Source organism: Sceloporus undulatus, chromosome 3 (genome assembly GCF_019175285.1).
Source record: "Sceloporus undulatus isolate JIND9_A2432 ecotype Alabama chromosome 3, SceUnd_v1.1, whole genome shotgun sequence".
Lineage (NCBI taxonomy): Eukaryota > Metazoa > Chordata > Lepidosauria > Squamata > Phrynosomatidae > Sceloporus > Sceloporus undulatus.
In genome coordinates, this window is record NC_056524.1 from 79,865,272 (window position 1) to 79,891,725 (window position 26,454).

The 26,454-nt window shown below is 39.1% G+C and overlaps 1 protein-coding gene across 14 annotated transcripts in view; it reads left to right on the top strand.

The window, feature by feature from the left end:
* The window catches only part of DMD (dystrophin), a 1,477,396-nt gene that overhangs the window by 1,207,155 nt on the left and 243,787 nt on the right, over positions 1-26,454 (top strand). For all 14 annotated transcript variants that reach the window (XM_042458881.1, XM_042458877.1, XM_042458883.1 and 11 more), the window contains 2 exons: positions 22,640-22,812; positions 25,648-25,804. In XM_042458881.1, the coding sequence (XP_042314815.1) occupies positions 22,640-22,812; positions 25,648-25,804 (330 nt within the window). The remainder of the gene's footprint in view (positions 1-22,639; positions 22,813-25,647; positions 25,805-26,454) is intronic.

Below are 26,454 nucleotides of genomic sequence, written 5' to 3' on the forward strand. Positions count from 1 at the left end.
TAAAATCTTTAGTCCCCATCCACAATATATAAACCCCCCACTAAAGTAAACAAAAGTGTCCATGTCCAATACTGAAAATTAAGTTATATTTAAAAAGATGTCTGTTTGTGCTTAGTGACTTTCTCTAATGACCAAAGTGTGCCATGAAAGGATGGATGTACCCAATTGCCTGCAAAATAGCATGAGTATTGTTAGGCACTAAGAGATTTATCACCCTTTCCCCAGGCTTGGCGTGGGCTGATGTTGGCATCTGTACAAATTAGGTTACATGATGCCAATAGCAGTACAGGATGCCTCAGGACAGGGCATGGAAGCATGCGATAACACCCATTTTAAAAAAGTTTTAAAAAGTTTCAGCCCACACCAACGGCTGGGAGGAAAGGCATGTGTGATAATCTCAAATCTTCCTGCAATACATAATTAATTTCTAGGACCCACTTTTATAGATACAGTAGCTACTAGACTAGATGGTTTCAGAGATGTAAAATTGTGAATATGGCCAGTACAAATAGAGAACACACTACTGTCCACGAATGGTACCCTGTATTATAGTGTCTGGGGGAGGGCAAAAAAGGAGAGCCACAAATAAGGGGTAGATCAGAAGAACAAAAGATGCTGGATACTTACTTCTTGATCTCCAATTATTCAGTGGCCACCAGAGGATGTGCAGAATTAACTTCTTATGTTCCTTTTCTTAAGAAAACAATAGCACCTTCTAAGTCCAAAAGATTATCCTGAATCTCTAATTAAATAAGCCTCATGGGCCTTGGAGCTCCAACCCCTTGCTCAGTTAAGGATTCAGCTAAAGCATCCCCAGCAGGTGCTACCAGCTTCTTTGAACAAACTGAGAAAGAGACCCCACTACATCTCTACGCGATTGGTTCCTCTACTGAACACTCTTACTGTCATATTTTTCTCTAATAGTCAGTCAAATTCTACCTTCTGTAACTTGAAACCATTAGATTTGGTTCTACTCTCAGGCAGCGGAGAACAAGCTTCCTCTCTGTTAACCACTTAAGTTATTTAAAGAGTGCATGATTCTGTCCTTTCACCTTCCACAAGCGAACATGATATTCCTTCAACTTTTCTGTATGTTTTGTTGTCGGTACCTTTTATCATCTTTTTTGCACTTCATGAACCTGCTCCAATTTATCATGGCCATTACAGACGGGCCTTGGCTCCACCCTCGTACGTACTAGGGGTTGGCTGAGGATGCAGCGTCCAATACAGGCCTCACCCTAGTACATACTGGGGGCGTAAAAACGGCAGCCCTCTATACACAGGGGTCCGCCATTTGATGTGACAGATGTTAGCGCTACATGTCACGGTGCGGTTGTGATGCTGCAAGTGCGCCACAGGAAGAACCCACTTTTGCGTTCTTTTTGCTGCGCAGTGGAGTGCGCGGTTGTCCGCTGCGGCTCCCTGTGCAGCAGAACATGGGCCCTGGCAGGGCACCCTTTTTTGGGCTCTCTGTAAAGCACCATATCATTCTTAAAATAAACATCCAGAGCTGGATGTAGTACTTCCAATACAGCCTGACCAATACAGAAATAATTTAGACTCTCACTTCCCTCAATTTGGAATTACGCTTCCATTAATGCTAGCTATTGTCTTCTTTGGCTGTAATATTACACTGCTGGAACTGGTCCTTTTTATATATGGTACTGCAGAGCTATCTATTGTCATCCAGTACCTGTGGATTTGGTTTTTGTGGCCTGAATGTAGACATTTGCATTTGTCCCTACTGAATTTTGGTTTATTAATTTCTGCCCAATTTTCTAGTTTATTTAGGTGTTTTTGAATTGTATTCCAATCTTCCAATTTGTTAGCCATCCCTCTCAGTTTTGTGTGTTCTGCAAACTTGATAAGGATTCCCTCCACTACATCATCTAAAGTCCAAAATGAGCCAAATAAAGTGGTTTCTGGCTACTGTAGGGTCATGGTATTCAAATGATGCATGTCCCCAAAGCCACCAATATCCACTCCAGTGCCACAATACAGTCCTTTGGAGCAGATCAAAAATGAGCTGGAATAATCTGGCTCCTGATGGTAGCTGTCTTGGGACTGCAGAAGCAGCCTGCTTTCAGAGTGGGTTATGCAATCATTACAGTCCTGGCACAACTGTGCTGGCAGTTGCCAGAGGATGTTCTTTATTTGCTGTGTGTTTCACCCCAGTGTCACTGACAAAAATGTTGAAAAGTATTGGCTCTAGGATAGACTCATAAGAAACTCCTCTTAAGATGACCTTCCAGTTTGAAGCACAACCAGTGATGACAACTCTTTGAGCATGGTTGTCCAACCAATTATGAATCTATCTCACAGTGTTCCCATCTGTTTTACATCAACATTCTCACCATCTACTAAACAAGTGATGTAATCATATATATATATATATATATATATATATATATATATATATATGCGCTTAGTTCAGCAGTATTTATTCTTGATAAACCTATGCTGACTGCTACTGGTCACTGAGTTGTCATCAAAATCTTTGCAGACACTCTCCTGTATAAGCTGTCCTAATATTTTTCCTGGTATTGAAGTAAGACTGACTAGCCTGCAATTTGCTGGATCTTCTTTTTGCCTTTTTTTTAAGTCACAGTGTTTTCCTTTCTCCAGTCCTATGGCACCTTGCCTGTTCTTCAAAATTTCTCAGAAATGATGACAAGTGGTTCAGAAAATACATCAGCAAGTTTCTCCAGTACTCTGGGATGCAGTTTGTTTGACCCTACAGATTTGAATTTATTTGGGTTAGCTAGCTGATAACTGGCTAATTCCCTATCAGTCTTGATTTGCAAAGTATCCTTTGCATACAGTTCTCTTTGGGGGGGGGGGACTGCAGCAAAGCATCATTATTGAATACTTCTGCCTTCTTGTTGTGGTATTTAAGCATTTTGTCATCCTTACTGAAAAGCAGCCCCACTGTCCCCTAAGTCATGCTCTTGTCTCCAATGTATCTTGGGGGGAAACACAGCCTTTTTGTTGCTTCTTACTTGCCTAGCCAGTCTCAGTTTGTTCTGAACTTTAGATGCCTTTAAACTATTCCCTAAAGCTTAGGCTACACATCTGCACTCTTCCTTGGTGGTTTGTCCTTCATTCTTTACACCATACTCTTTTTTTTTTTTTTTACTTCATATTTGAGTTTGCTGTGCAGTCACATTGGCTTTTTCAGGTTTCCCATCTTTCTTCTTCTATGAGATTTTGAAAGAACTAGAAAAGATCCTAAAATGCAAAGATATACAACTCAGCAGAAAACTTAGAATCATAGAAGCATTGTATTCCCCATTACAATGTATGGATGTGAAAGCTGGACAGTTAAAAAAAGAAAATTCATTCAAAATGTGGTTCTGGAAAAGAGTTCTGAGGATCCCATGGACAGCCAGAAAGACAAACAAATGGGTCCTAGATCAAGCCAGAAATCTCCCTGGAAGCCAGGATGACAAAACTTAGGTTGGCATACTCTGGACACATCATGAGAAGACATGAATCACTGGGGGGGGGGGACCAACAATGCTAGGAAAGGTGGAGGGAAGTAGAAAGAGAGGAAGCTCACATGCTAGATGGATGGACTCTATTAAAGAGATCATGAGTATGAGTTTGCAGGAGTTGGACAGAGCAGTAGAGAACAGGAGGTCTTGGAGGTGTCTCATCAACAGGGTCACCATGGTGTGGCAGGCCCACACGTCCCACTGCCCACCGGCATCTTCCGACCATGCTCCATGGGTACTTAGCATTGGAATCAGGAGCATAGTCATTATTGCTGCTTTAATGAACTTTATTCACACCACACAATTTCAACTTCTGGGGACCGTTACTTCACAGATTCCTCCAGACTCTAGATTCCAAACACCTCAACCAACATAAAAGTCAGGTGGCTACCACCTGTTTTAGAAGTCTCCCGACTCCCCATCTTCCAGTTGGGGTTTCCTCACAGGCCAACAACAGCCACAAATATTCCAGTATACAGGAGCGGGATACCATGTGTTTGGGAAATGGTCTCTCTCCCTGGGACTGGGGATACTCTCCCAGGAACCCCTCAACCAGGGGGTCTCTCAATCCCTCCGACCCCACACTGCCACTCCGAGACCTGCCTCACTATGGCTGTTGTCCAGCTTTCCCTTGTGCACTGGATTCCTCATGTACTTGCCCTCTGCATGACACCTTCTCCTCACTTCCTCTTCTACACCCTCCTCCCTCGTCCACCTCACCATCCTGATTTACACCCTTCTCCCCCAACCCCACCCTTGCCTTCTCCTCCTTCTCTCCCATCATATTGTGCCTCTCACCTACTTCCTCAGAGTCTTGTAGTCCTCCAGGTTGTATCTGGTCTTCCTCCGAGGTTGATGACGAGGGACAACCCAATCCACCACGGGCCCCTTCACACATGGGTTGAGATTGATGTGTAGGCAGTTAACAACAACAAATGGGATTGTATGTGATTGTACATTTTGCAATTCCTACTTCAAGAATTCCTATCCTATCTTTAGCATGTCTACCCTTGGGATTCCACCCAGTATTTATGTGAACTTGCTAAAAATCAGCTTTTCTGAAACCAAGGTCTGTGCTTTGTATTAATCTTCTTTGCCACAGTTGTGAATTCTAACTTTACATGGTCACTTTTCCCTAAACTACTTCTACCTTTTGAAATAGGAAATTATCTCCAAGTCACATCAGGAACTTTTTGGAGAGCCTGTTCTTAGTAGAGTTAATCTCTCAGAAGATATCAGGGCAGTTGAAGTCCCCCATAACTACTAACTCTTGCATCTTTGAGATTTCTGAATATTGTTTCAGAAAAGCATCATCCACCTCCTCTTCTTGTTTTGGTGACCTGTAGGGAAATCCTACCATAATGATATATGTATTTATTTCTCCATTTATTTTTACTCAAATGCTCTCAGCTGGTCTTCTCTGATCACTCTTTGCCATATAATGCTATTCTCCCATCTTTTCTGCCACATCTATTATTTTTGAATAGATTATATTCTTTGTAATATTCCAGCCATGGGAGTCATCCCACAAAATTTCCTTTATGTCTGATGAAACTATATTTAACTTCTTGGACTAAAACTTCAAGTTCAACTTCTTTGTTTCTCAAACTCTTTTTTTTTTTTTGGTCTATAGACATTTACATCTTTGTTTGGCCTCACCTATTAATTTACTTTCAGTTTTTCTGTGGATCATATTCTTTTCTTCAGCTTTTCCTCTAGAAATAAATGTCTTCATCCTTAGATCTTGCCTTTGGGCTGATGTTTGAGCTATCATCTCCAACCCCCCTCCTCAAGATTTAGTTTAAAGCTCTCTTGATCAATGGTTTTTTTGTGGGTTTTTCGGGCTATGTGGCCATGTTCTAGAAAATTTTCTTCCTGAAGATGCCAGCCACAAATGTTGGCGAAATGTCAGGAAGAAAATTTTCTAGAACATGGCCACATAGCCCGAAAAACCCACCAAAAAACATGGATGCTTGCCATGAAAGCCTTCAACTCCCTCTTGATCAAACTTGCCATGCAACTACTGAAGACATTTTTCTTAGTCTTCGTGCGGTGAAGCCCATCTGTAGCCAGTAGTCTTCTGTCAAAGAAGTATAAACAGTGGTCCCAAAAGCCAAACCTCTCCCGTGTACATGGACATTTTCTTCAGTTTTAGTATCTTCCTGTCTCTGTATAGTCCTCTATCCAGAATAGATGGGAATATCAATCACACTTCATTTCAGCTTCTGGAGTCCTAAAGATGCATCTTCTAAATGTTTTGATCTTTAGGAATACACTGAAAGCCTGACAAAGACTTCTGTGCTAACTCTAAAGTTTTGGACTTAATGTTGGTCTCCCTCTAAAAATCAAACTCCTTTCTATTTCATCACTAGTTCTGTGACATATTCTGTACATATTTACAGTATTCACAGAATGTATTGTTTTCTAATATTTCAGATTGTCTTATACAGCAAATTTCATAACACACATTTTCAAAATTAAATGTGTGGTGTGAGTTGTTTTTCCATCAAGTTTTTTCTGATTTATGCCATCCCTGTCACAGGGTTTTCATAGCAAATGTCTTCAGAGGGGACTTGCCATTGCCATCCATTGCCACTTTTACCTTTCATAGCTGAGCTATGTGGGCTTCATAGCTGAGCTAGGATTTGAATCCTGCTCTCCAGAATCATAGTCCATCAGTCAAACCACTACACCACATAGCTCTATTAAAAAGTAAAACCCTCTTTAAAAAAACCTTTTATACATTCCAATATAGATTTTTCTCCATAAGAGCTTTTTTTCAGTGCCCACCAAGATTTCCAATTTTTCTGTTGGCAAAAGAGAGGAGGAAAGGGTCTCTCCAGACAAATAATAATAATAATAATAATAATAATAATAATAATAATAGGATTTATTTATATGCCGCCCAATCACTGGGAATCTGGGCGGCTTACAACAAAGGGGATAATAGATGGTTCCTTGCCCTGCTTCTTTTAATCTGTTTTCCCTCTGGCTTTCCCATGAAGGTAACAAAGGCACAATCCATAAATAGCTTTTAGTTATTGGACCTGAGAGTTTAGCAGTAGTATTTAACTGGATATCAGGTTTGGAGGAATGTGGGCTAATAGAAGGCAAGAGCTTTATGTTTTAGGGCTTATTGGATTCATCTGGTTGGCTACTGTGTGGGGAAAGATGTTTTGGTGTGATCCAACAGGACTCTTCTGTACTTCATCTCCTCTGAATGGGTATATCTTTCAAAGTTTATAAATCATTATTTCCTAAAGGAGAGAATTGCATGTTCCAGTATACTTTGGGCAGCTCTGATTGTATTGCGGTGGGAAATAGCCAAAAGATTATGAGAATATGATGTACCGGTATGCTGTAAAGTGCCATAATGTTAAATAGCTAGAATTATTGAGACAATAGGTGGCATTCTCCCCCACCCCACCCCCAATATCTCATACAAACTAGCAGAGTTTAAAAATCTGTTTCTGAAATACAGTGAAGTTAATGTCAAAGTCTATTGTTTTGAAAAATTTGGAGATATGGCATTTGTGTATTTTTATATCCTTAAACATGAACATGATCTGTGTTCACGAAACTTAGATCTTAGCTAGAATAGCCATGACTGAGAACTTCAACTGATGATGTTCTGTTCATTTTGTTGTTTTCATGCAGAGTTCAGCCATTGTACTACTGATATATTTCTCCAGGGTGACAGGCATACAAATGTGCACAAATATTACTGGCAATCAGTGCTGCTCTCCTTAGTAGACACTCTTCCATTCAGCACTCTGGAAATGAGAGCTGTCTTGAATTATAACTGTGGCAGAAAGTGACAAGTCCTGATCCTTGGGATCTTTTGTAGTCAGAGCAGATAAGGGGTCTAAGAAGGTATGGCCATGAAATATGTTAAAGGAAGAAAACTGATTTGATAACCTGTAGGGGGAGAAGGGAAAATCACAGGATAGTTTTAGCTCAGGTCACAGATACAATACAGGAATGTAATATGAGAATCAAATAATAAAGACCCATATGACACTTAAATTTTTTCAAACTACCACCATGTCCGAACATTTCTCATTCATTTTTATCCTTGTAGAACTCGTGCTGTATATTATTCAGTTTGTCAGCCAATTACATTTGAGATCACAATAGCTTCTAAAAATTTCAGAGACCATTTTTGAAAGGCTCATCTTTTAGCTTTTGCCTGTCAACATTTCTTCTGTCACTGGAGATGTGTCTCATTCCCTGTTATCTTTAAAAATGTTGTTCGATCTGGAAACACTTTAACAATATTCACAGGCTTATCTCCACAGGAGAGAGGTACAATTTTATCTATCTTTTCTCATCAAATCATTAACATGGAACTCAGCAATGTAATCATACCAGGCGGAATTGAGGTCATGCCATAGACTAGTTGAAAAAGAGGCTTCATGACATGATGATGCATAGCCATTTCACAACAATGCTTTTAACACATAATATCTGCCCCTTAATTACATTTTAAATTTCATTTCAAAAGATTTTATCATTATGGAAATGATTGTGTAAATGCTTATGTGATAAGTCCCTAGATTGTTCTGCTAGTCGATGGAGGACAACATATCTAGAACATTTGCAGTTAAAAAAATGCCTTTTTTATTTTTCTCCTTGAGGTAGTAGGAAGCACATTTGCTTTTGTACTTGAAAAATTATTATGAAGCAGTCTTGTTCTTTCACTATTAAGCAAAAAAAGAAATGTTGACAGGCTAAAAAGGTTAAAAAAACCCCATTGGAAACAAAATAATTTTATTTTCATCTGTAGATTCCTCACTTTTAACTGTATCCAGTCAGTTAACAGAAAGTTAAAATTTATACGTTATATATACACTGATCTAAAATATGCCCTCTACTAAACATGGCTTAATTCATGACATATTTTGAGTGATTATGTTGTGTTGGTTGGAATGTATGGAAAGCATTAACATTCTATCACAAAAAATATCAATATACTTTAAAACAGAATAAATGTCTTATGTCATATGACATTGGTGTCTTACAATATTGCTTTCTCCTAATAAAACAAAAGAAGCTTTTTTCCACTTACAGAGTTTGCTAAATGGAAGAACAATGGAGTATCAGATTAAGCAACTCCAAAATAATAAGCTTATTTTATTTCCTGCTTGCCTCTGTGTGCTATGCTTGTACTTGATTAGTGTGTGTTTTTTATTATTATGTTGCATAGCTTTTATGAATATCATTTGAGAGGAATACTACTAAGCATTTTGCTAATGTTCTTGTAATCCGTTATTTGGCCTACTATTCTTTTATGGCCAGTTATATTAAGAAGTGCAAACACTTTATTCATTGTAAAGGACTAAAAGGTAATAAATTATATTAATTAAATATATAAAACTAAAATAGCAACTTGAAGGCTCACGATTATTTTAGCATTATATTTTATAGATTACAGGGGCACTGTATATATGAAGTGGACAGGAAAATTAGTAGATATGTACAAAGAGTTTCAGAGCATAGTGTAGTGGCTTGAGCACTGGACTAGGCTTGAATCCCCACTCAGTCATGGAAGTCTACTGGGTGATCTTGTGCAAGTCACATTCTCTCAGCCTCAGTGGAAGGCAAAGCAAATCATCTCTGAATAAATCTTGCCAAGTCAAAGAACACCGTGCAGTGTTGAGGTTTAAATGAAACTTGGTGGTAAATGGTGCTTATCCACATTGTTACTGCAGGACAGATGGTATTCCACATTCTGAATGGAATATATGTTCATAATTAGTAACTAAATATCTGATAATCAGATTATTTAAAACATTGGTGGAAATATGCTCTTTTTTCAGATTTCTTCTTCCTTCAATCTTCTTAGTTAATAATACATCAGTGGCATTTTAACAGGGGGTGTGGGGCACAAAATAAAGGGGTGCAATGTCAGCTCCCCTCCCTCTCTGAGGTCCCTGAAAAGAGAAGCAGAAATTGGCTGCTAGGAAGTGCAAGTTGGGCAGGAGTCACTCACAATCTGCATCGAGTCAAGCCTGTCTCGTCCTCCCTCTTCCCTCCCTTTGGAATTTCTCATGGAAGGCAGGAAAGGAGAGAGGAGATAAAATTTGGGCAAAGGTAGCTGCACTTTCCTATTGGAAATTAAACGGGGAGGAAGAAGGAGAAAAAATGGAAATCTAGCAACCCTTTTAAGATTAACCAATTAATAGTTTAGTGTAAACATTTGTGTATATCAATCCACTTCGTCAGGAGCAGTGATTGAGAAAGTGGATTGATATCCCAAAACTGATATGTTAAAATATAAATCAGTCTTTCATTATTTTTTGAAACAAAATTTTTAGCTCATCTGGAAACAGAGGGGCAAAGCAGACCAGGAGTGGCTTTTGGGTGCTCCAGCTCTAGCTGGCCCCTGATCAGTGCAGTATTACAGTGGCCAGATGGTCCATTCTGAAAGTGGGCCGCCACCACAATCACAAACCCAGTTCTTTGGGAAGAGCAAATTCCACATTCCTTTGTCTTTGGTATATAGTATGGTCTTTTGAACCCTTTACTTAAATACATCAACTTCTAAGTTAAATAACTTCATTATCACTTGAGAAAGAAAGCTGAAAAACAGCTGGAGAGCAGCAGCTTTCTCCATGCCCCTCTACATGCTGTTGTAGCACATTCTCCTTCCTGAAAGAGACAGTCACAAAAGTGTGACATTTGCCAAATGGATTTTTCCAGCATGATAGAAGACATGCTTTTGCGACTATCTCCCTGGGGAAGAGAAGTGAAGTGCTTTGACAGCATTCAGAGAGGCACAGGGGGGGGAGGGGGGGCTAAGCAGATGGGGTAGGATAGTGCTCACCTGGGTTAGTCCCTGGTTCAGTGCAGTGATGGATGTTCACACACCCATTGCCATGCTGACCCAGGACCACTCCTTATCTTTCCAGTATGCAAACAATCTGAGAAGCCCCACAATTGTACCATCTGCTGTGTAAACAGGATACCTGGCTGCAGGCTTTGCCTCAGAGTTTCTTGGATGCTCCACATCCCATTTTACCATGGGGTAAAGGGATGGGGTGGCTTAGTGGTTAAGACGCCAGTTCTGACAATTAGAAGATTGGAAGGTTAGCAGTTCGAGGCCTGAGTGCTGCATGATGGGGTGAGCTCCTGTGACCCAGCTTCTGCCAACCTAGCAGTTTGAAAGCATGCAAATGCAATAGATAACTAGGTACCACTTTGGTGGGAAGGTAACAGTGTTCAGCACAGTCATGCTGGCCACAGGACCAGAAGTTGATTTTGGACAATGCTGCATCTTCAGCTTGGTAACAGACATAAGCACCACCCCCTAAAGTCGGTTACAACTAGACGTTCATGTCAAAGGACTAACTTTGCCTTTACCTTTAAAGGCTCTTTACCATGGGGTCAGACTAGATTTTGGATCCATATCTGTACTGGCTAGATCAGTCACAATCCCACCACTGGGATTGTCTAAACTAGACAACTGCAGGTCAGGAAAACACTGGGCCATTTGTCCTGTGTGGACAAACCCAGAGAAAGCCACTGCTCTTCTGCTTCATTTCAGTTTTCTTTTCTCATGTGTTAAGGTTATAAATCCTTAAAATAAATATGAGTTACACATTTCTGCTTATCAGGATACCACTCCATTCCCTACTTGCAATATATTCCATATCAGGGAAATAAAATGGAAGCTATAAGGTGAAGAAGGACATAGGACTGGAGGAATTTATTGTAAAAAGTGGAAATAAAATGTGGAAGAGTGGTATTAACTGACAAAAAGGTGTGCCACACTGGATTGTTACTTCTTTGAACAAAGAAGACGAAGAGACTTTTCAAGGACTTACTTCTGTTTGTCTTTTTATCTTTTAATTTACTGATTGTTTTTTACTAACATGATTTATACACAGAGGTCAATAGCAGAAAATTATCATTGTCTGTGTTCTTTTCTGGCCTTTCTTATTGTTTGTTTCATTTTATTATTATCACTGAGAATAATTGGAGAGGAATACATTATTATTAATGTTTTCCAGTCCATGCTTCAGACAGTGACATACATATCACCACTAAAAGAGAATGAATCTTACATGAAGTTTGCATATGCCAATATATACATGTAGCTGGAAAAAAATAGAAATAATTTCTATAGTTTAAACAAAACTATTATATTTTTCTCAGCATAATGCCAAAGACAGTAACCATTCATATTGCTCTACAGGTCCAAATGGGCTTGGACTGAACAGCCTTTCCAAAAGTAAACACCTTCATATAGGTTTCCCGGTGGCCGCCACATAAACAGAGCACTGTCCTCCTTGAAGCAGGTTGCGTGGTCACTCTAGGCCTGTCATAAAACAGGGGATTAAATTTGGGTATCAAGTCAAGTGCAAATATCAAGTGCAAATGTTAAAGCCATTTAATAATGCATATCCTCACGTGCTCTGAATACATTTTTTCTGATTGAATGACTTTATGTTTATACGTATGACTAGTCAGACAATTAAATGATTTTAGCTTATCTAATCTATTAATAATTCATCTTTCAGACAACTCATCAAATTTAAATATGATTGCATACCACTAAAATGTCCAGATGCCTTTTAAAACATATTTAGGAAAGTGGAAAATAACAGACTATTCAATAAACAAAGGCTATTCCATTTTTTAAAATATTTTCCTGAAGTACCACAGTAGAAACAGTCTGTAACTTGCAGCTAAGCAAAATAAATAAATAAATAAATAAATAAATAAATAAAATAAAATAAGTTTTGCAGAGCAATCCTAATTCCTGATAAAGCTCAGCTGCTAATGGGGGTGCATCTCTAGAGCTATAAAATATCATTGGCAGTTTTCCTTCTGGCAGTATTCCTAAATGGGGAGTTCCCAGGATGTCAGAAGCAGCCTTGGATCAGGAGAAATAAAGCCCTTTGTTTTCCTGACAGACTGCTGGATCAGTTCCTTAACTACCATTGCTTCAATGGAATGGTTTTTGTTTTTCTTTTTTTAAGGAAGGGGGGGGGAATGCTGGTAAGAAAACAAGAGAAATTTATCTCTACATGCAGATATTATGAGCCAACCAGGATCTAGAAGCCTTCATTGCAGAGTTCCCTCCTGCTTGGTACTGTTCATTTTCTTGATTATTTAATCGATTAAACTGATTTACTCTTGCATTCCTAATTATACTCCAACCCTAAAGATAGTCTTACATGGAAATTAGGTTTTTTATTCCCTGTATCTTTTAGGGAAAAGTAACAGGTAGATCACACATTGGGTATTGTGAGAAAATAATAAAGGCATGCTGCCATATCTAATTATTCATATACTCTTCTTGCTAACATCAGTAGATTTATTCTTTCTGATAAGATATGATTTGACATCAATCATTTTATTGTTATACCATAAGCTGAATGTTAAATCAGTAGCACTCTTGGGGGAAAAGTCCAGAAATGCATTTTTTTTTTTTTTTAGAAAACCTTCAAATTTCGTTGGAATATTTAAAGTTCTAGAAATGCTTCTGCTGTCTGCAAAGATATGAATGCTGTTAAACATGGAAACTATGATCAAAATGTCTTGAAAAACTGATAATAGAGAAAAGGCTGCCATTGCAACTTAGATATTTCAAGAGTTAACAGATTGCATGGGGATGAGCGGATAATGAAATGATTGGGTTTAATCACTTGCTGGCACTAGGTTTACTTGTAACTTAATAGTATCAGAATGTCTCATAGCTGACCTAAACCTGTTCAAGAGATACTATAATGTTCTTACCTTGGTTCTCAACTGGAGAAAGTCATAGGCAAACTGCATTATGCCAACTATATGTTGAGAATGAATGACAGTGACCTTTCTTCTTCATTCTCCCATGACACAGTAGCTTGTTAATAAGTTTTCCAATGGTCAGATATGTAACTGTCTTCTGGAAAAGTTATTTGGGTAATGCATTTTTAATGTTTGGAATTCCCTGAAGAATTTTCAAGTTGTCACAGTCTCTAACTAAAGGGGCTTTGCTGAGCTTCATTAACCAAAATGTGGTATTTTCTTGACAGAAACTGTATCATTTAATGTTCTTATATTTTGCCTGTTTTGTCTTGAGATTAGTCTGAGGATGCAAATATACTTGGCTCCATTTTTGAAATTTTGTGCAACGAACTGGGATGGCATAGTCCCCTAGAGACATTTTATTACATAAACTGCACAGAACCAGGTGTTCTGTAATGCTGTCATAGAATCATAAAATCATAGAGTTGGAAGAGACCACAAAGTTCAATCAGTCCAACCACCTGCCATGCAGGAAATCACAATCAAAGCATCCCCCGACAGATGGCCATCCAGTCTCTGTTTAAACATCTCCAAGGAAGAAGACTCCATCACGCTCTGAGGGAGTGCATTCAACTGTTGAACAGCTCCTACTGTGAGGAGGTTCTTCCGAATATTGAGGTTGAATCTATTGCCTCAGATGTTGCTGTCAAATAACCACAGTACAACATGTTGGAAGTAAGGCCACAACTTTATTTGCAAACAATTGGTAGGGTTGGCACAAAGCATAAGGTCAGGATCTGTGCAATCAAACCACCCGATGTAGTCTGATTATCCAAACCGGGCACCCACCCGGTGCTTGGGATGACCTAGGGGCTAAGGAACACAACTTGACCACAAACCTTGTCTTGCGTTCACCAATTCACAAAGCCCCTAGTCACCGGGAGGCGCTCCTGCGTTCTGGCCCCCGCAATGGCCAAACGCCTGCCCTATTCGCCCCCGGGTACCTATTGACTCCCAAACCAGAGCTCCATAGCCCTGGTACCACAACGTGCAGATCCTGGCCTATGCTGCCACCAAGTTGTGACTAAAAACCACCTAACAACAGCGGTGGGCAGGCGGGAGAAGCACCAAGACTTGCTCCCTTCCACAGCTTGGCTCCGCTCTGCTCGAAGCCAAGCAACCGACTGAGGGAAAGGGCCAGCAACACGGCCTTATATAGGCCTAGGCCCCTCCCTCCCTGCGTGCTGTGCAGGGCCCCGCCTCCAAATCCCAGCCCACCAATGGGCAGCCTTGGAGGACCGGAAGCCCCGCACCAATGAAACCATCTCCCAGAGCATCGCGGAGCGGAAGGGCCGCCCCTTCCGCCCCCGCGCACCAATAGTTCAGCCGCGTCTAGCGGCAAAACGGTCTGCCCAGCGAGGCGGGCGACCGTTGCTTGTTCTCAGTCCTGTTTTCTGGAGTTGCAGAAAACAACCTTGCTGCATCCTCAATATGACACTCCTCCTAATATTTAAACAGGGCTATGATATCACCGCTTAACCTTCTCTTCTTCAGGCTAAACATACCCAGCTTCCTAAATCTCTCCTTATAGGATATGGTTTTCAGACCCTTCAGCATTTTGGTCACCTTCCTCCAGTCACTTCTGCTATTATAAACAATGTCCCAAGGCTTCAAACACTTGCTACATAGAGGTATTTTGTTGTTGCTGTTGTTGTTGCCTGAGTCTGAACAAATCTATTGATTTATGCCATTATACATATATTTTTTCCTCCCACCTAGTATAAGGTATTTCACAAAACATATCCCATGAGTTGTGCGGAGGGGCCAAAACCTGATGTGCTATGCTCTGGTTGTCAGTCACTTGAGCCCATTAAGAGCACAGTTTCATTCTTGCAGGGAGATTGGAATTAAGTGTGATCCAAAAATACCCCACAAAACAAAAAGTATTCATTTTATCATATCTGAAGTTATTGTAATTCCCAAAGATTTCTGGCTGTAGCTATTTAGAAAGAACAAACTAAGGGCCTATACAGACTGGTAAGAAAGGCCAACATTTTGCTCAAGTTGGAGCATGGTGATCGACATGGCGGGCATTGCAGTCAACACGAGTTTCAGAGAAACAAGTTATGCCAGACAAATCTAATCTCTTTTTTTTATATAAAATTACCAGCTTGGTAGATAAAGGGAATGCTGTGGATATAATATATCTTGATTTCAGTAAGGCTTTTGACAGGGTTCCCCATGACATTCTTGCAAACAAGCTAGTGAAATGTAGGCTAGACATCGTAACTGTTACATGGATTTCTAATTGGTTGACTGGCCGAACCCAAAGGGTGCTCAACAATGGCTCTTTTTGATCCTGGAGAGAAGTGACCAGTGGGGTCCCACAGGGCTCTGTCCTGGGCCCAGTGTTATTCAACATCTTTATCAATGACTTGGATGACAGAATTGGGGGTATACTTATCAAATTTGCAAATGACACCAAATTAGGAGGAGCAGCTAATACCCCAGAAGACAGGATCAAAATTCAAAGTGACCTTCATAGATTGGAAAGTTGGGCCAAAACTAACAAAATGAATTTCAACATGGAGAAATGCAAGGTACTGCACTTAGGCCAGAAAAATGAAATGAACAGATATAGTCTGAGTGACACCTGGCTGAACGAGACTACATGTGAAAGGGATCTGGGAGTCCAAGTGGACCACAAATTGAACATGAGTCAACAGTGTGATGCAGCAGCTAACAAGGTCAATGCGATTTTAGGCTGCATCAATAGAAGTATAGTGTCTAGATCGAGGGAAGTAATAGTGCCACTGTATTCTGCTTTGGTCAGGCCCCACCTGGAATATTGTGTCCAGTTCTGGGCACCACAATTTAAAAAGGATGTTGATAAACTGGAGTGTGTTCACAGGACGATGATTAAAATGGTGAAGGGTCTGGAAACCATGCCCTATAAGGAACGACTTAGGGAGCTGGGGATGTTCATCCTGGAGAAGAGAAGGTTAAGAGGTGATATGATAGCCCTGTTTAAATACTTGAAGGGATGTCATATTGAGGAGGGTGCTAACTTGTTTTCTGCTGCTCCAGAGATTATGACCTGGAACAATGGATGCAAGCTACAAGAAAGGAGATTCCACCTCAACATTAGGAGTAACTTCCTGATAGTAAGGGCTATTCGACAGTGGAATAAACTCCCTCGGAGTGTAGTGGAGTCTCCTTCCTTAGAGGTCTTTAAACAGAGGCTGGATGGCCATCTGTCGGGGATGCTTTGATTGAGATTAACTGCATGGCAGGGGGTTGGACTGGATGGTCCTTGCTGTCTCTTCCAACTCTATGATTCTATGACTGTCACCTGCCCCGACTCCACCCCGATGCCAGAATCATGCCACCCACCCACCCAGATGGCAGGCGGCATCACAACCTTTCTGCAGTGCAGCGTTTAGACACGCTGCACCAAAAAAACAGGGAAAAGCCACTGCTGTTGTTGCTTTTTGGGCAGCTTTTTGCCAGGGCAGCTTTTTGCCAGCTTCAAAAGGAGCGGCTTTCTACCACTTCTTTTGCAGCTGACAAATCACTGGGTCAGGGATGCAGCATGCAGTTGCTGCAGCCCCGATCCAGCGCTCAAAAGGGCAGCAGCAAGCCGCTCCTTTGGAACCATCTGTTTAGCCCCTTAGTTCTGTGCACAAAAATATTCTTTTAGACTTGGGGTATTCTTGTACCATGCTATATAGTAAAATTCTTATTTGAGTTAGAGAATTCCATGCAATTTACTCAGTGCACTTAAACAGCAATACTTTATTTTAGAGTAGGAGGGTTAATGAAGCCGTATACATTGTTTCAATAGATTATGTAGTTTGGACTTAAGGTGGTTGGTGACAAACAACTAAAGTGAAACAGAAGCACTCAAATTACCACAATGTGATTTTTCCAAAACTTGTGACTTTTTCATTTAGATATTTTACTGTAGGCTGGTGTTCTGTTTCTGTGATGGAAACGTTACGAAACATCTCCTGTCCAATAAACAATATTTAATTATTTGAATTGTTAGATGCAAAGGCCTAGCTCATATAATCTATCCTTTTCAAAATGTATGACAGCCAGTGTGATGTAGTGGCTTTAGTGCTTACTACAATTCTGGAAAGTCCTTGCTTAGGCATGGAAACCCTCTGGGTGACCTTGGCCTACTCACATTCTCTCAGCCTCAGAGGAAGACAAAGGCAAACCTCATCTGAACAACTGTTGTCAAGAAAAACCTATGATAAGTTTGCCTGTGGGTCATTGAAAGTCAGAAACTACCTGAAAGCCCACAGCAACACTTCAAAATATACATATGCTAGGCCTGTGCAGAATTACATTTTTAAGGACCATCTCATCCACACTAGAGTTTATGTCATAAACAGGAACTGCTCAAACCTGCTCAAACCTATTTCTGAAACAGAGCTGAGAGTGAGAATATAAACACTACTATCTGGCTGACTCCACAATTCATTCTGTTTCCAAGCAGTACTGTGTCCATGCTCTTCATTTCCCTCGGAGGAATCAAGAACAGCAGCATCCCAACCTGTGAAAGTAAACAAACATACAACATTAATATAACTTGTACCTACTGGCTAGCTAGGAAATTCTCTTATGATGCTTCCAGTAAGTTGATCGGTTCCAAACCATTAAACCTAGAGATGGGAAGAGATAGCAGTGTTTCCTTTATTCCAGCTTCGGATATAGGAAAGTTACTAGAAAGGGGTTAATGTGTTTACCTAATTGTTAATAAGCTAAAGAACTATAATTCAAATAAATGCAGCCCATTTGTAGTTGGAAATATGGCAATTAACAGAAATTGAATTTGAAGTTTCAAGTGTTATTAAAATATAAATCTCAAATTATTTCTCTCTGTTTTTTTTTAAACAAAAAAACTGTAGTACTTGCAAAAACAGATAAGCCTCTGCTAGAAACCATAATAGATTGGTGGCTATCAGTATAAAAGGTTATATACCTGGTATCAGTTTTAATACCTCAGACTGGTTTCTTTAACTTATTTTTATGTCTAGTACCTTGTAAGGCATCTGTAAATCAAAAGTATTTAATTATAGAGACATATATGTCTATGGAGAAAATTTGGGTGGGGTCAGATTTTCTCTGTTTTCGATTAAAACAGAAAAATATAAAATAACATTAAAAATGACTTTTATTCTCTTAACTCGTATGCTTTTATTCATCACCCAACATAAACAGAAGCCAACGACAGCTTCACAATGAATGAATATGTTTTATTCGATCAACGGCCAGAAAAAGCTTCACAATGCATTTTAGATTAACAGTTGGTTGAGCTCTATTTAGAGAATGCGTGCACAGTCTTATGCTATTGGAAAGCAGCAAGCCATCTTACAGAGGCCTTGCCTTGAGAACTTTGCAAGCGCAGTTGGCAGAACACTGTTGAAAACATGACAGAAGACCTGAAACTCTCAGTCTAAACAACAAGGTGGCTCTTAGCCAGTGTGGTTTACTGCTTAGAATGCTGGACTGGGATGAGGGGAATAAGGTTCTGTTCCTGTGTCATGAAACTTGAGCCAGTATATTCCAGCCTTAGCCAACTCTCTAAGAGTTGGTGCTATTGTGAAGATAAAATGGGCAGCAGGAAAAGCCATAAACATGACTGGATGTCTCAGAAAGAAGGGTAGTATGTAAATATATGCAAAGCATCATAAATAAATGCAAATCAAATCTCCAGTATGTTCATCATTGACATACATATCACTTGTTTCTAATCACTCCAATAATCGGATACATAAGTGCCAAAATGTACATTCTGGCCTACTTTTCTTTAAAACTTCAACATTTTAGAGCCAAGTATTTCACTCCAAGGGAGATCCCAAATAAGCCATTTTGTCTTCATTAAGTGACATCCAAGATCCCTAGATTTAACGGACAAGCCAAGCTGATTTCAAGATTTAAATGTAAGACCAGAGTGAAGCTTTACATTAATACTTCTAGACAACTTTTCATGCTGAAGTTTTAAAGGAAACAAGCTCTACTTAAAAACCTTCCACAAAAAGGCAGTTCCTTTTCAGTAAAGAGGGGAAGGTACAGTGGAAAACCTGTGACTCTCCTGAGATAAAGTTAACCATTGGGATTCAGGCATGTACAGAATGTCCTAATTGGTATTACTAACCCCTTTTCTTTGTCTTTGAAGCAACTGAAGAGGAGGACAGTCAGAATTGCTCCCAATCCTACCCATGCATGATTTCTCTGTTATTTTCTATTTTCATCCTGTCCTCCATTTTGCATTAATTTCCTCCTACATATAATTTCACTTTTCTTCCTTCTTTTGTCCCCAGAATATTACCCCATTTCTTTCATCTTTTGATTCCTCTCTTTCTTCTGTCATCTTCCACGTACTTCTTTTCCATTATTTCCAATTAGCTTCTAGGCGTAATACAAGGTGTTGGTTATTACATTTAAAGCCCTACATGGCTTGGGCCCGAGTTGCTTGCAAGAACGCTTCTCCCTACACAATCTGCCCTGCACACTCAGAACATCAGGGAAATACTTATTGGAACATTATAATACTAGGTTAACCACAACTTCCCATATGGCGTTTACAGCTGCGCTTCCAAAATTATGGAATAGCCCACCGGAAGAGATCCGCCTCATCAATACCTTAGAGGCCCTTAAGAAGGCACTCAAAATGGATCTTTTCCAGCAGGCTTATCCATCAGACTTCATATAAAAGCTTATGATGATGTTCCACTCTCGACTATGATTACTGATGAACTGTTTTTTAGAGAACTAATAGGAATGTGGTAAATTCAGTATTGGTGTTTTATCAATTGTATTTGTATTGTTATATTATTTTACTGATGTAATCCCGCCTTGATCCCTGGTAAAGGTGGGAAATATAAATAAACATTATTATTATTATTATTATTATTATTATTATTCACTCTCTAGTTCTTCCATTGACTCCTGATTCAGCATTTCTCCCATACAATAAACCATGCCATGCTATGCTTCCTGGGGTTCTTTTTTGTCTAGCTTTATCCCACACCACACAAACCCCTGGATGTTTAGGACTTGACAGAGATGGCAGCCTCTCTTCCTAGTCCTATTGCCAGGGGAAAATAGCGATCAACTGAGTGAAGGGAGGAAGGGAGAGGAAGGAACAGCATCCAGTCAACAATGTTTGTATGGTACAGCTTGACCTGTCCAGTCTGGAGAAAGCTGTCCTTACCTGTTGCAGCCAGATATCTTATTGCCTTCCTTTGGAATTCAAAAGTATAGCCATGTTAGTCTGGAAAATCAGTATACACAGGGATCTTGTAACACCTTTAAGACTGTCTCAAAGGTGCTACATGATCCCTTTGCCTACCTCCTTTGCATACTTCTCATGCCTATTTACTCTGTCAGCTGACCCAGAGTGTAGCCACACTGCAGAATTAATGTAGTTTGACACCACCTTAACTTTTACAGAATCCTGGGATTTGCAGTTTAGTGAGGTATTCAGCCTGGTCTTTCAGAGAGCTCTGGTGCCTCACCAAAACACACATCACAGGATTCTGTAGGACAGAGTCATGACAGTTAAAGGGTATGAAACTGTTTAAATTTTACTCTGTGACTACACCACCAGGAGAAATTCCTGCCCACATCTGGAAAGACTTGCCTGTCCTAACTCAGTGGCATCACAAGTACTTCATTTTGACTCAGAAACCTCAAAGAATGGGATCCTGTTGACCAAACATCCCTAATACATACCTAGTTATTCACAGTAGAATTAAAAAGTTTGTGAATGATTAATATGTGTTTGTGTAATTGAGTTTGTATTGGTCTTGAATATTACATATTCCATATAGGAAAAGTTGACTTCTACAGTGTCTACAGGGCCTTTGATTTGGGGATGGTGGTGGGTTGGCAAAGGTCTGCAAATCAGATAAATGGAAATAATCATCAGACTTCAAACTTAATTCTAGTAGCAAAGTACAGGTAAAAATAATTTGCCAAACAGTCCAACTATACTTCTCACCTGGCAGTAAAAACAGTGTAGATTTCACATTTTGTAATTGAGGACTGCTGCCACTGTTCCTAGAATGAGAGAATTTCTAGTCAAGGAATGTTCACTGCTGTTTCAAAGTACAAAATTACGCTTTCACTTAGGTAGAAATTGATTTCTTATTTGTCTATAAGATCATTCTACTGGGAAGGCAGTGTTTGCCTCCATAACAAATCTATATGTTCACCACTCTAAAATATTTTTTAAAGAAAAACTGCAAAGAGTGGGAAAGATAATACACAAAGACTCCATTCAGCGTGTAGGCAGATAGGAACTCTAGTACCAGGCAATTAGCCCTCCAAAGAATGTTCCTTTGGCAGTTGCTGCCTTCCTAAATATGAGGAGAAAACATGAATATTTAAAGAGTTTCTGGTCTGCAGTTCCAAAGTGATAAGGAAAGTTGGCAGTTCAACATAAGCTGCCAGTTGTGTATTCTGGGTGCTTCTTGTTGTTTTCCATTCCTCCTACAGCCATGGCCCTGACTGATGTTTTGACATAGTACAAAGTGGCTGTATATTGCTATTGACTATTGAGGCCTGTGCTTTGAAATGCTTTCTGTCAACGGAATGTAACTGAACTTGGCATTTTGAAGCTCTGCTGTTGCAGTTGCTTAGTTTTCCTGGGATTTCTGTGCAGAAGGACCTGTGCTGAAGCCTCTAGTTCAAATTGGAAAATGTTACACAGGAAGACATATCATGTAAAGGTTAGACACGGCTGGAATCCTGAGGTGTTTAAAAAATCTCATCTGCAAAATGACATAGGCGATCCTTTCTTCTTTGTCATATGTCGGAGCTTTGTTAACATTGTAATGCTTTTGTTGGTTTTTAAATTGTATTTTCTTCCTGGTGAAGACCATGCTGTACCCATATAAAATTACTTTATCTAACACTGTAACAGAGAACAGCATGAGAAAACACTCTGCAGCAGATAGATGATTTTTCTTTAACACAAAATTAAGGAACTTTTTTTAAAAGAAAGATCCTAGATCATTATCTTAGATTGGAAACTTTCTGGATAGATGAATAGGTATGTGTGAAAATGAACTAGTACTGTAGCTCCTGTTTGAGTTTTTCAAATGGAAGAATCTTTCAGTTTCTGTTATGTTAGTTTAGGATCATCAAGAAGACACAATATAAAACCTTAAATAATGAACAAGAGTGGGGAAGAACTGTTTTTGGAAGACATGATTGGGTTGAGGCTAAAAATCAATTTGTCTCTGTTGTATTAAAAACTAATAAAAATGTTTTTTTTAAAAAGTTGTAATATGACTCCATCTCTAGTTTTGTGAATTTTATTGGTAAAAACTACTTTCTTGCCTTTGGCATATCTCTCTCAGTGTTTCATGTCTGGGTTTTTCATTTCTTCTTAGGAACTTCAGAAAGAAATTGAGACTCATACTGATATCTTCCATAGCTTGGATGAAAATGGACAGAAAATCTTGAGATCTCTAGAAGGTTCTGATGATGCAGCCTTGTTGCAGAGACGCCTGGATAACATGAATTTCAGATGGAGTGAACTTAGGAAGAAGTCGCTAAATATTAGGTAGGACTTGGACAGCAAGAGCAGAGTGCAGAAAGAGAGATAATTCATATTTTTAAAAAGCAGTCTTTCTCTCGCTCCCTCCTGCAGCATAAGCCCTTTATTTTGTTCAAATTGGGCTAAAATGGTTGGGTTTGCAGTAATTTAAGCAATTTCAAACAGTGAATTACTTTGTAAGAATGATTAATTTTCTTTGTATGGAAGGGATTGTAGGACGTGAGGAAGTTGATGAGTTTCTATAATCTGAATAAGGACACAGAAAAGGGGATTAAGTATGCTTAACCAGAAGCCACACTTTCTCTGACATCTATGCTGCTACTTTATACTGACAGTTGTGGTTTCCCACACTGTCATAATGAAATGCAGTGATATGTAGCTCAGTCATATCTGTGTTTACTGAATGGTGCTTACTTCCAAGTAAATACACAAAGGGTTGCCATGAGCCAAATATAGAGTGATATTTTAAGAGGTTAATTATGCATTAATAAGGGCTTCACGTCTGTGGTGAGACCTTTCTTTGAACATTCTTCTGCTGCAGCTTGCAGTATTGACAGGCTACTGTTCAGCTTAAAAAGCAACTGATCTGTTTGGAAGAGCTCCAGCAAAATTTTACAGAGACCACCATTTGCAAACATGGTATGCTTATTCCCATGTAAATGGTTTATGTAGATCATAGCTAATGTGATTGTTTTGGAATTCACAATTTGTAACTGCAGGAGAATGATTGTGATTTAAATATGGTGAAAGAATTGCAACATGGCACCCAAGTCCTAAACCTTTTTCTTCGCTAATATATTTAGCAGTAGTCTCAGACAAACCTGCTCTCAGTAAGCATGTCTCTCTCAGGAACCCTGGTCAGATAAGGGATATGGGGACATTTTTGTAAATATGATTTTTGAGGTATGAATATGGGTATTGTCTTGAGGGTGGGGGGCTTCTGTAGAATCACATAATGAAGGGTCACTTTACAAAAGATCAGCTGAAGGAACAATTCTGAAAGAGCTCAAAATCAAATTCTGGAGTAACATTGTTGAAGTGTTTTTATAATAGGCATTATGACACTGAAAAAGTCTTTTCAGACACTGTTTTGCTTGTTGTACCCTCTGTACATGAGATAGAGGAGCTAGCCAAAAACAGAGACCTTTGCAAAATAATATATAAAGTATTAGCTTTTTTGTAGCTGGTAGCCCTGAGGGAGATCAGTATGTGTAACGACAGATACCATCTTCATAACATTAATCATTAAAAATAAATGAAATATTTGAAGCTGAAAAATATTGATGACTAAAGTAAGAAGAAAATGATTTCTTTTTCTTATAGACAAGCAAAAGGAAGTGGATATAACCCTCTGAAAGCTTTTCTTCATAAGCCCTTTTTAACCCATGAATTTAGCAAAATAAAGAAGTGTGAGAAAGGAAACACAGCATGTTAGCCAAATAGAGGCATTTTAATAAAGGAGCTTTTCTACAGTTCACTTGCCGCAATTTTGATACTGAAGACATTAATCAAATCGAAAATAGTAACCCTGGTTTATCATGGTTGCTTTGCCCTTTTGAATTGAACATAAAAGCAATGTTCTTGCTCTGTATAAATTGTGAGTTATAATGAGGGATTTAATACTGCCAAAGCATATTGGTAGGAAACAGAGTTAAAGCTTTAATCTTTTTTACTTTTAAAAAAAGGGGGGATAGGAGGTAGGTAAGTGGGAAGGAGGGCATTGGATTATGACAGGCTCTTATCTTCTGTTATTCCTCATAACAAGAGCACCCAGTCTCTTTCATGTTGGGGAAATAAATGTTCTGTAAACTGGAAAAGGCAGTTCACAAGGAATCAGTATACCCACCTGTCATATTAACAACATACAATTTAGACAACATAAGAGTCGTGATTTATTTAGTCACTATACGGTGTATGTTATATTTTCCTTCAGCTGAAGGATTCCTTTTTAGGAGCAAAGTTCAGTCAAATGTGTTTGGAATGTGGAAATAGCAGCTGCAATTTATTTTTGAAATCAGGTGCTTGTCTTGAAGGAAAATTCAGAGTTATGACTTTTTTATGAGATCTATTGGGTCTGAGGACAGATCTATGGGAGAAATGCTCACCCTTTAAAATTAGAGGTTTTTCCTGTTGCCAACCAGAGAAGGGCGAATGCTGTATTTCCTGTGAAGATCTTTATTATTTTTAAGCAGTGTTTTATAAAGTTTCTGTTATTAATATATTTAAATGTATTTCATGGCAAGCAAATTTTCACATCTTTGTGGATGGAGCACAAAAACAAAATCACACAATATCACTTCGCTCTACCATTTTTCTGGTGGAGCTAAGCTTTCTTACAGCAACCATGGATCATGGAAAGCAAATGGTTGGATATTGTGCACTGCACACACACACACACACACAGCACACACAACACACACACAACTATGCAAACATTACATTTAGCATATGGGGGACAGACAAGGATAGAACCCATAGGAGCACATTGCAGGACTTTGTGGGATGGCATGATCATGAGGTTCCTTCATGTGATTATTCTGATTATTTACAGGAGGTGCTAGCATATATTTATTTATTTACAGCTTATATATACTTCTCTAAAATAGAAGGATTTCTGGGCAGCTTACAATATAAAAAATTGTTTAAATAGAAAATAAACATTAAACCAAAAGGAGATTAGCTATTAACTAGGAACAAAACTCACATCAAATACATTCTGAGCAACAAATTAAAACACAAATTATAAAATTAAGAAATCTAATCTACACAAGCTATTTGACGGTTGGTTAATAATTGTTACATATCCTAAACTCTATAAACATTATTTTTTCTGTTTTCCAGATCTCATCTAGAAGCTAGTTCTGATCAGTGGAGACGACTTCATATTTCACTTCAGGAATTGTTGGCATGGCTGCAATTGAAAGAAGATGAGTTAAAGCGGCAGGCACCCATTGGTGGAGATCTTCCCACAGTGCAAAAGCAGAATGACACGCACAGGGTATGGACCTACAAAACCAGATTTTGATTAAGGTGCAACAGGGATATCTTTTTTAGTTAGGAAAGGTATAATGAGCAAACCTCTTACCAATTTGTGTGGGTCGAGCTGGTATGCCCAAAGTAGAGACTGAAACAGTGGTCCTATTCACTTGGTTTTCAAACTAAGGATCAGTCTTGGAGACTTATCTTCCTCTACTGCTTTGTCTTCCATCACAAACAAATTTTATTATTTCTACTCTTACAAACTTTATCAGATTATCAAAACCATAGTTTAACAACTATCCTTGATTAGGAAGAAGCCCATGCAAAGTACTTGCTTAATTATTCTTCCCTTTCCCCTTCCTTTGCACCAGGAGGGAAATAAACTATATTCATGATTTGCTTCAACCAATTCCCAGCTTGCTGGTATATTTCCAGCTTGCTGGTATGTGTAAACCAAAAACCATGGAATCCTTTTTTCTTTTCTTTTTAACTGCTCTTTATTAAACAATCCAGGTAAACCACCAGGGTTTGTAACTGGCTTGTTTAACAGTTGGATAGAGAAAAGGGTTACATTTAAGGGGAGAGAGTGAGAAATGTGAATGTCCTGAAAGAATTATAGAAGAAAAGGTTCAGAAAATCTGCATTCTTATACTTGTTTATAATCTATCA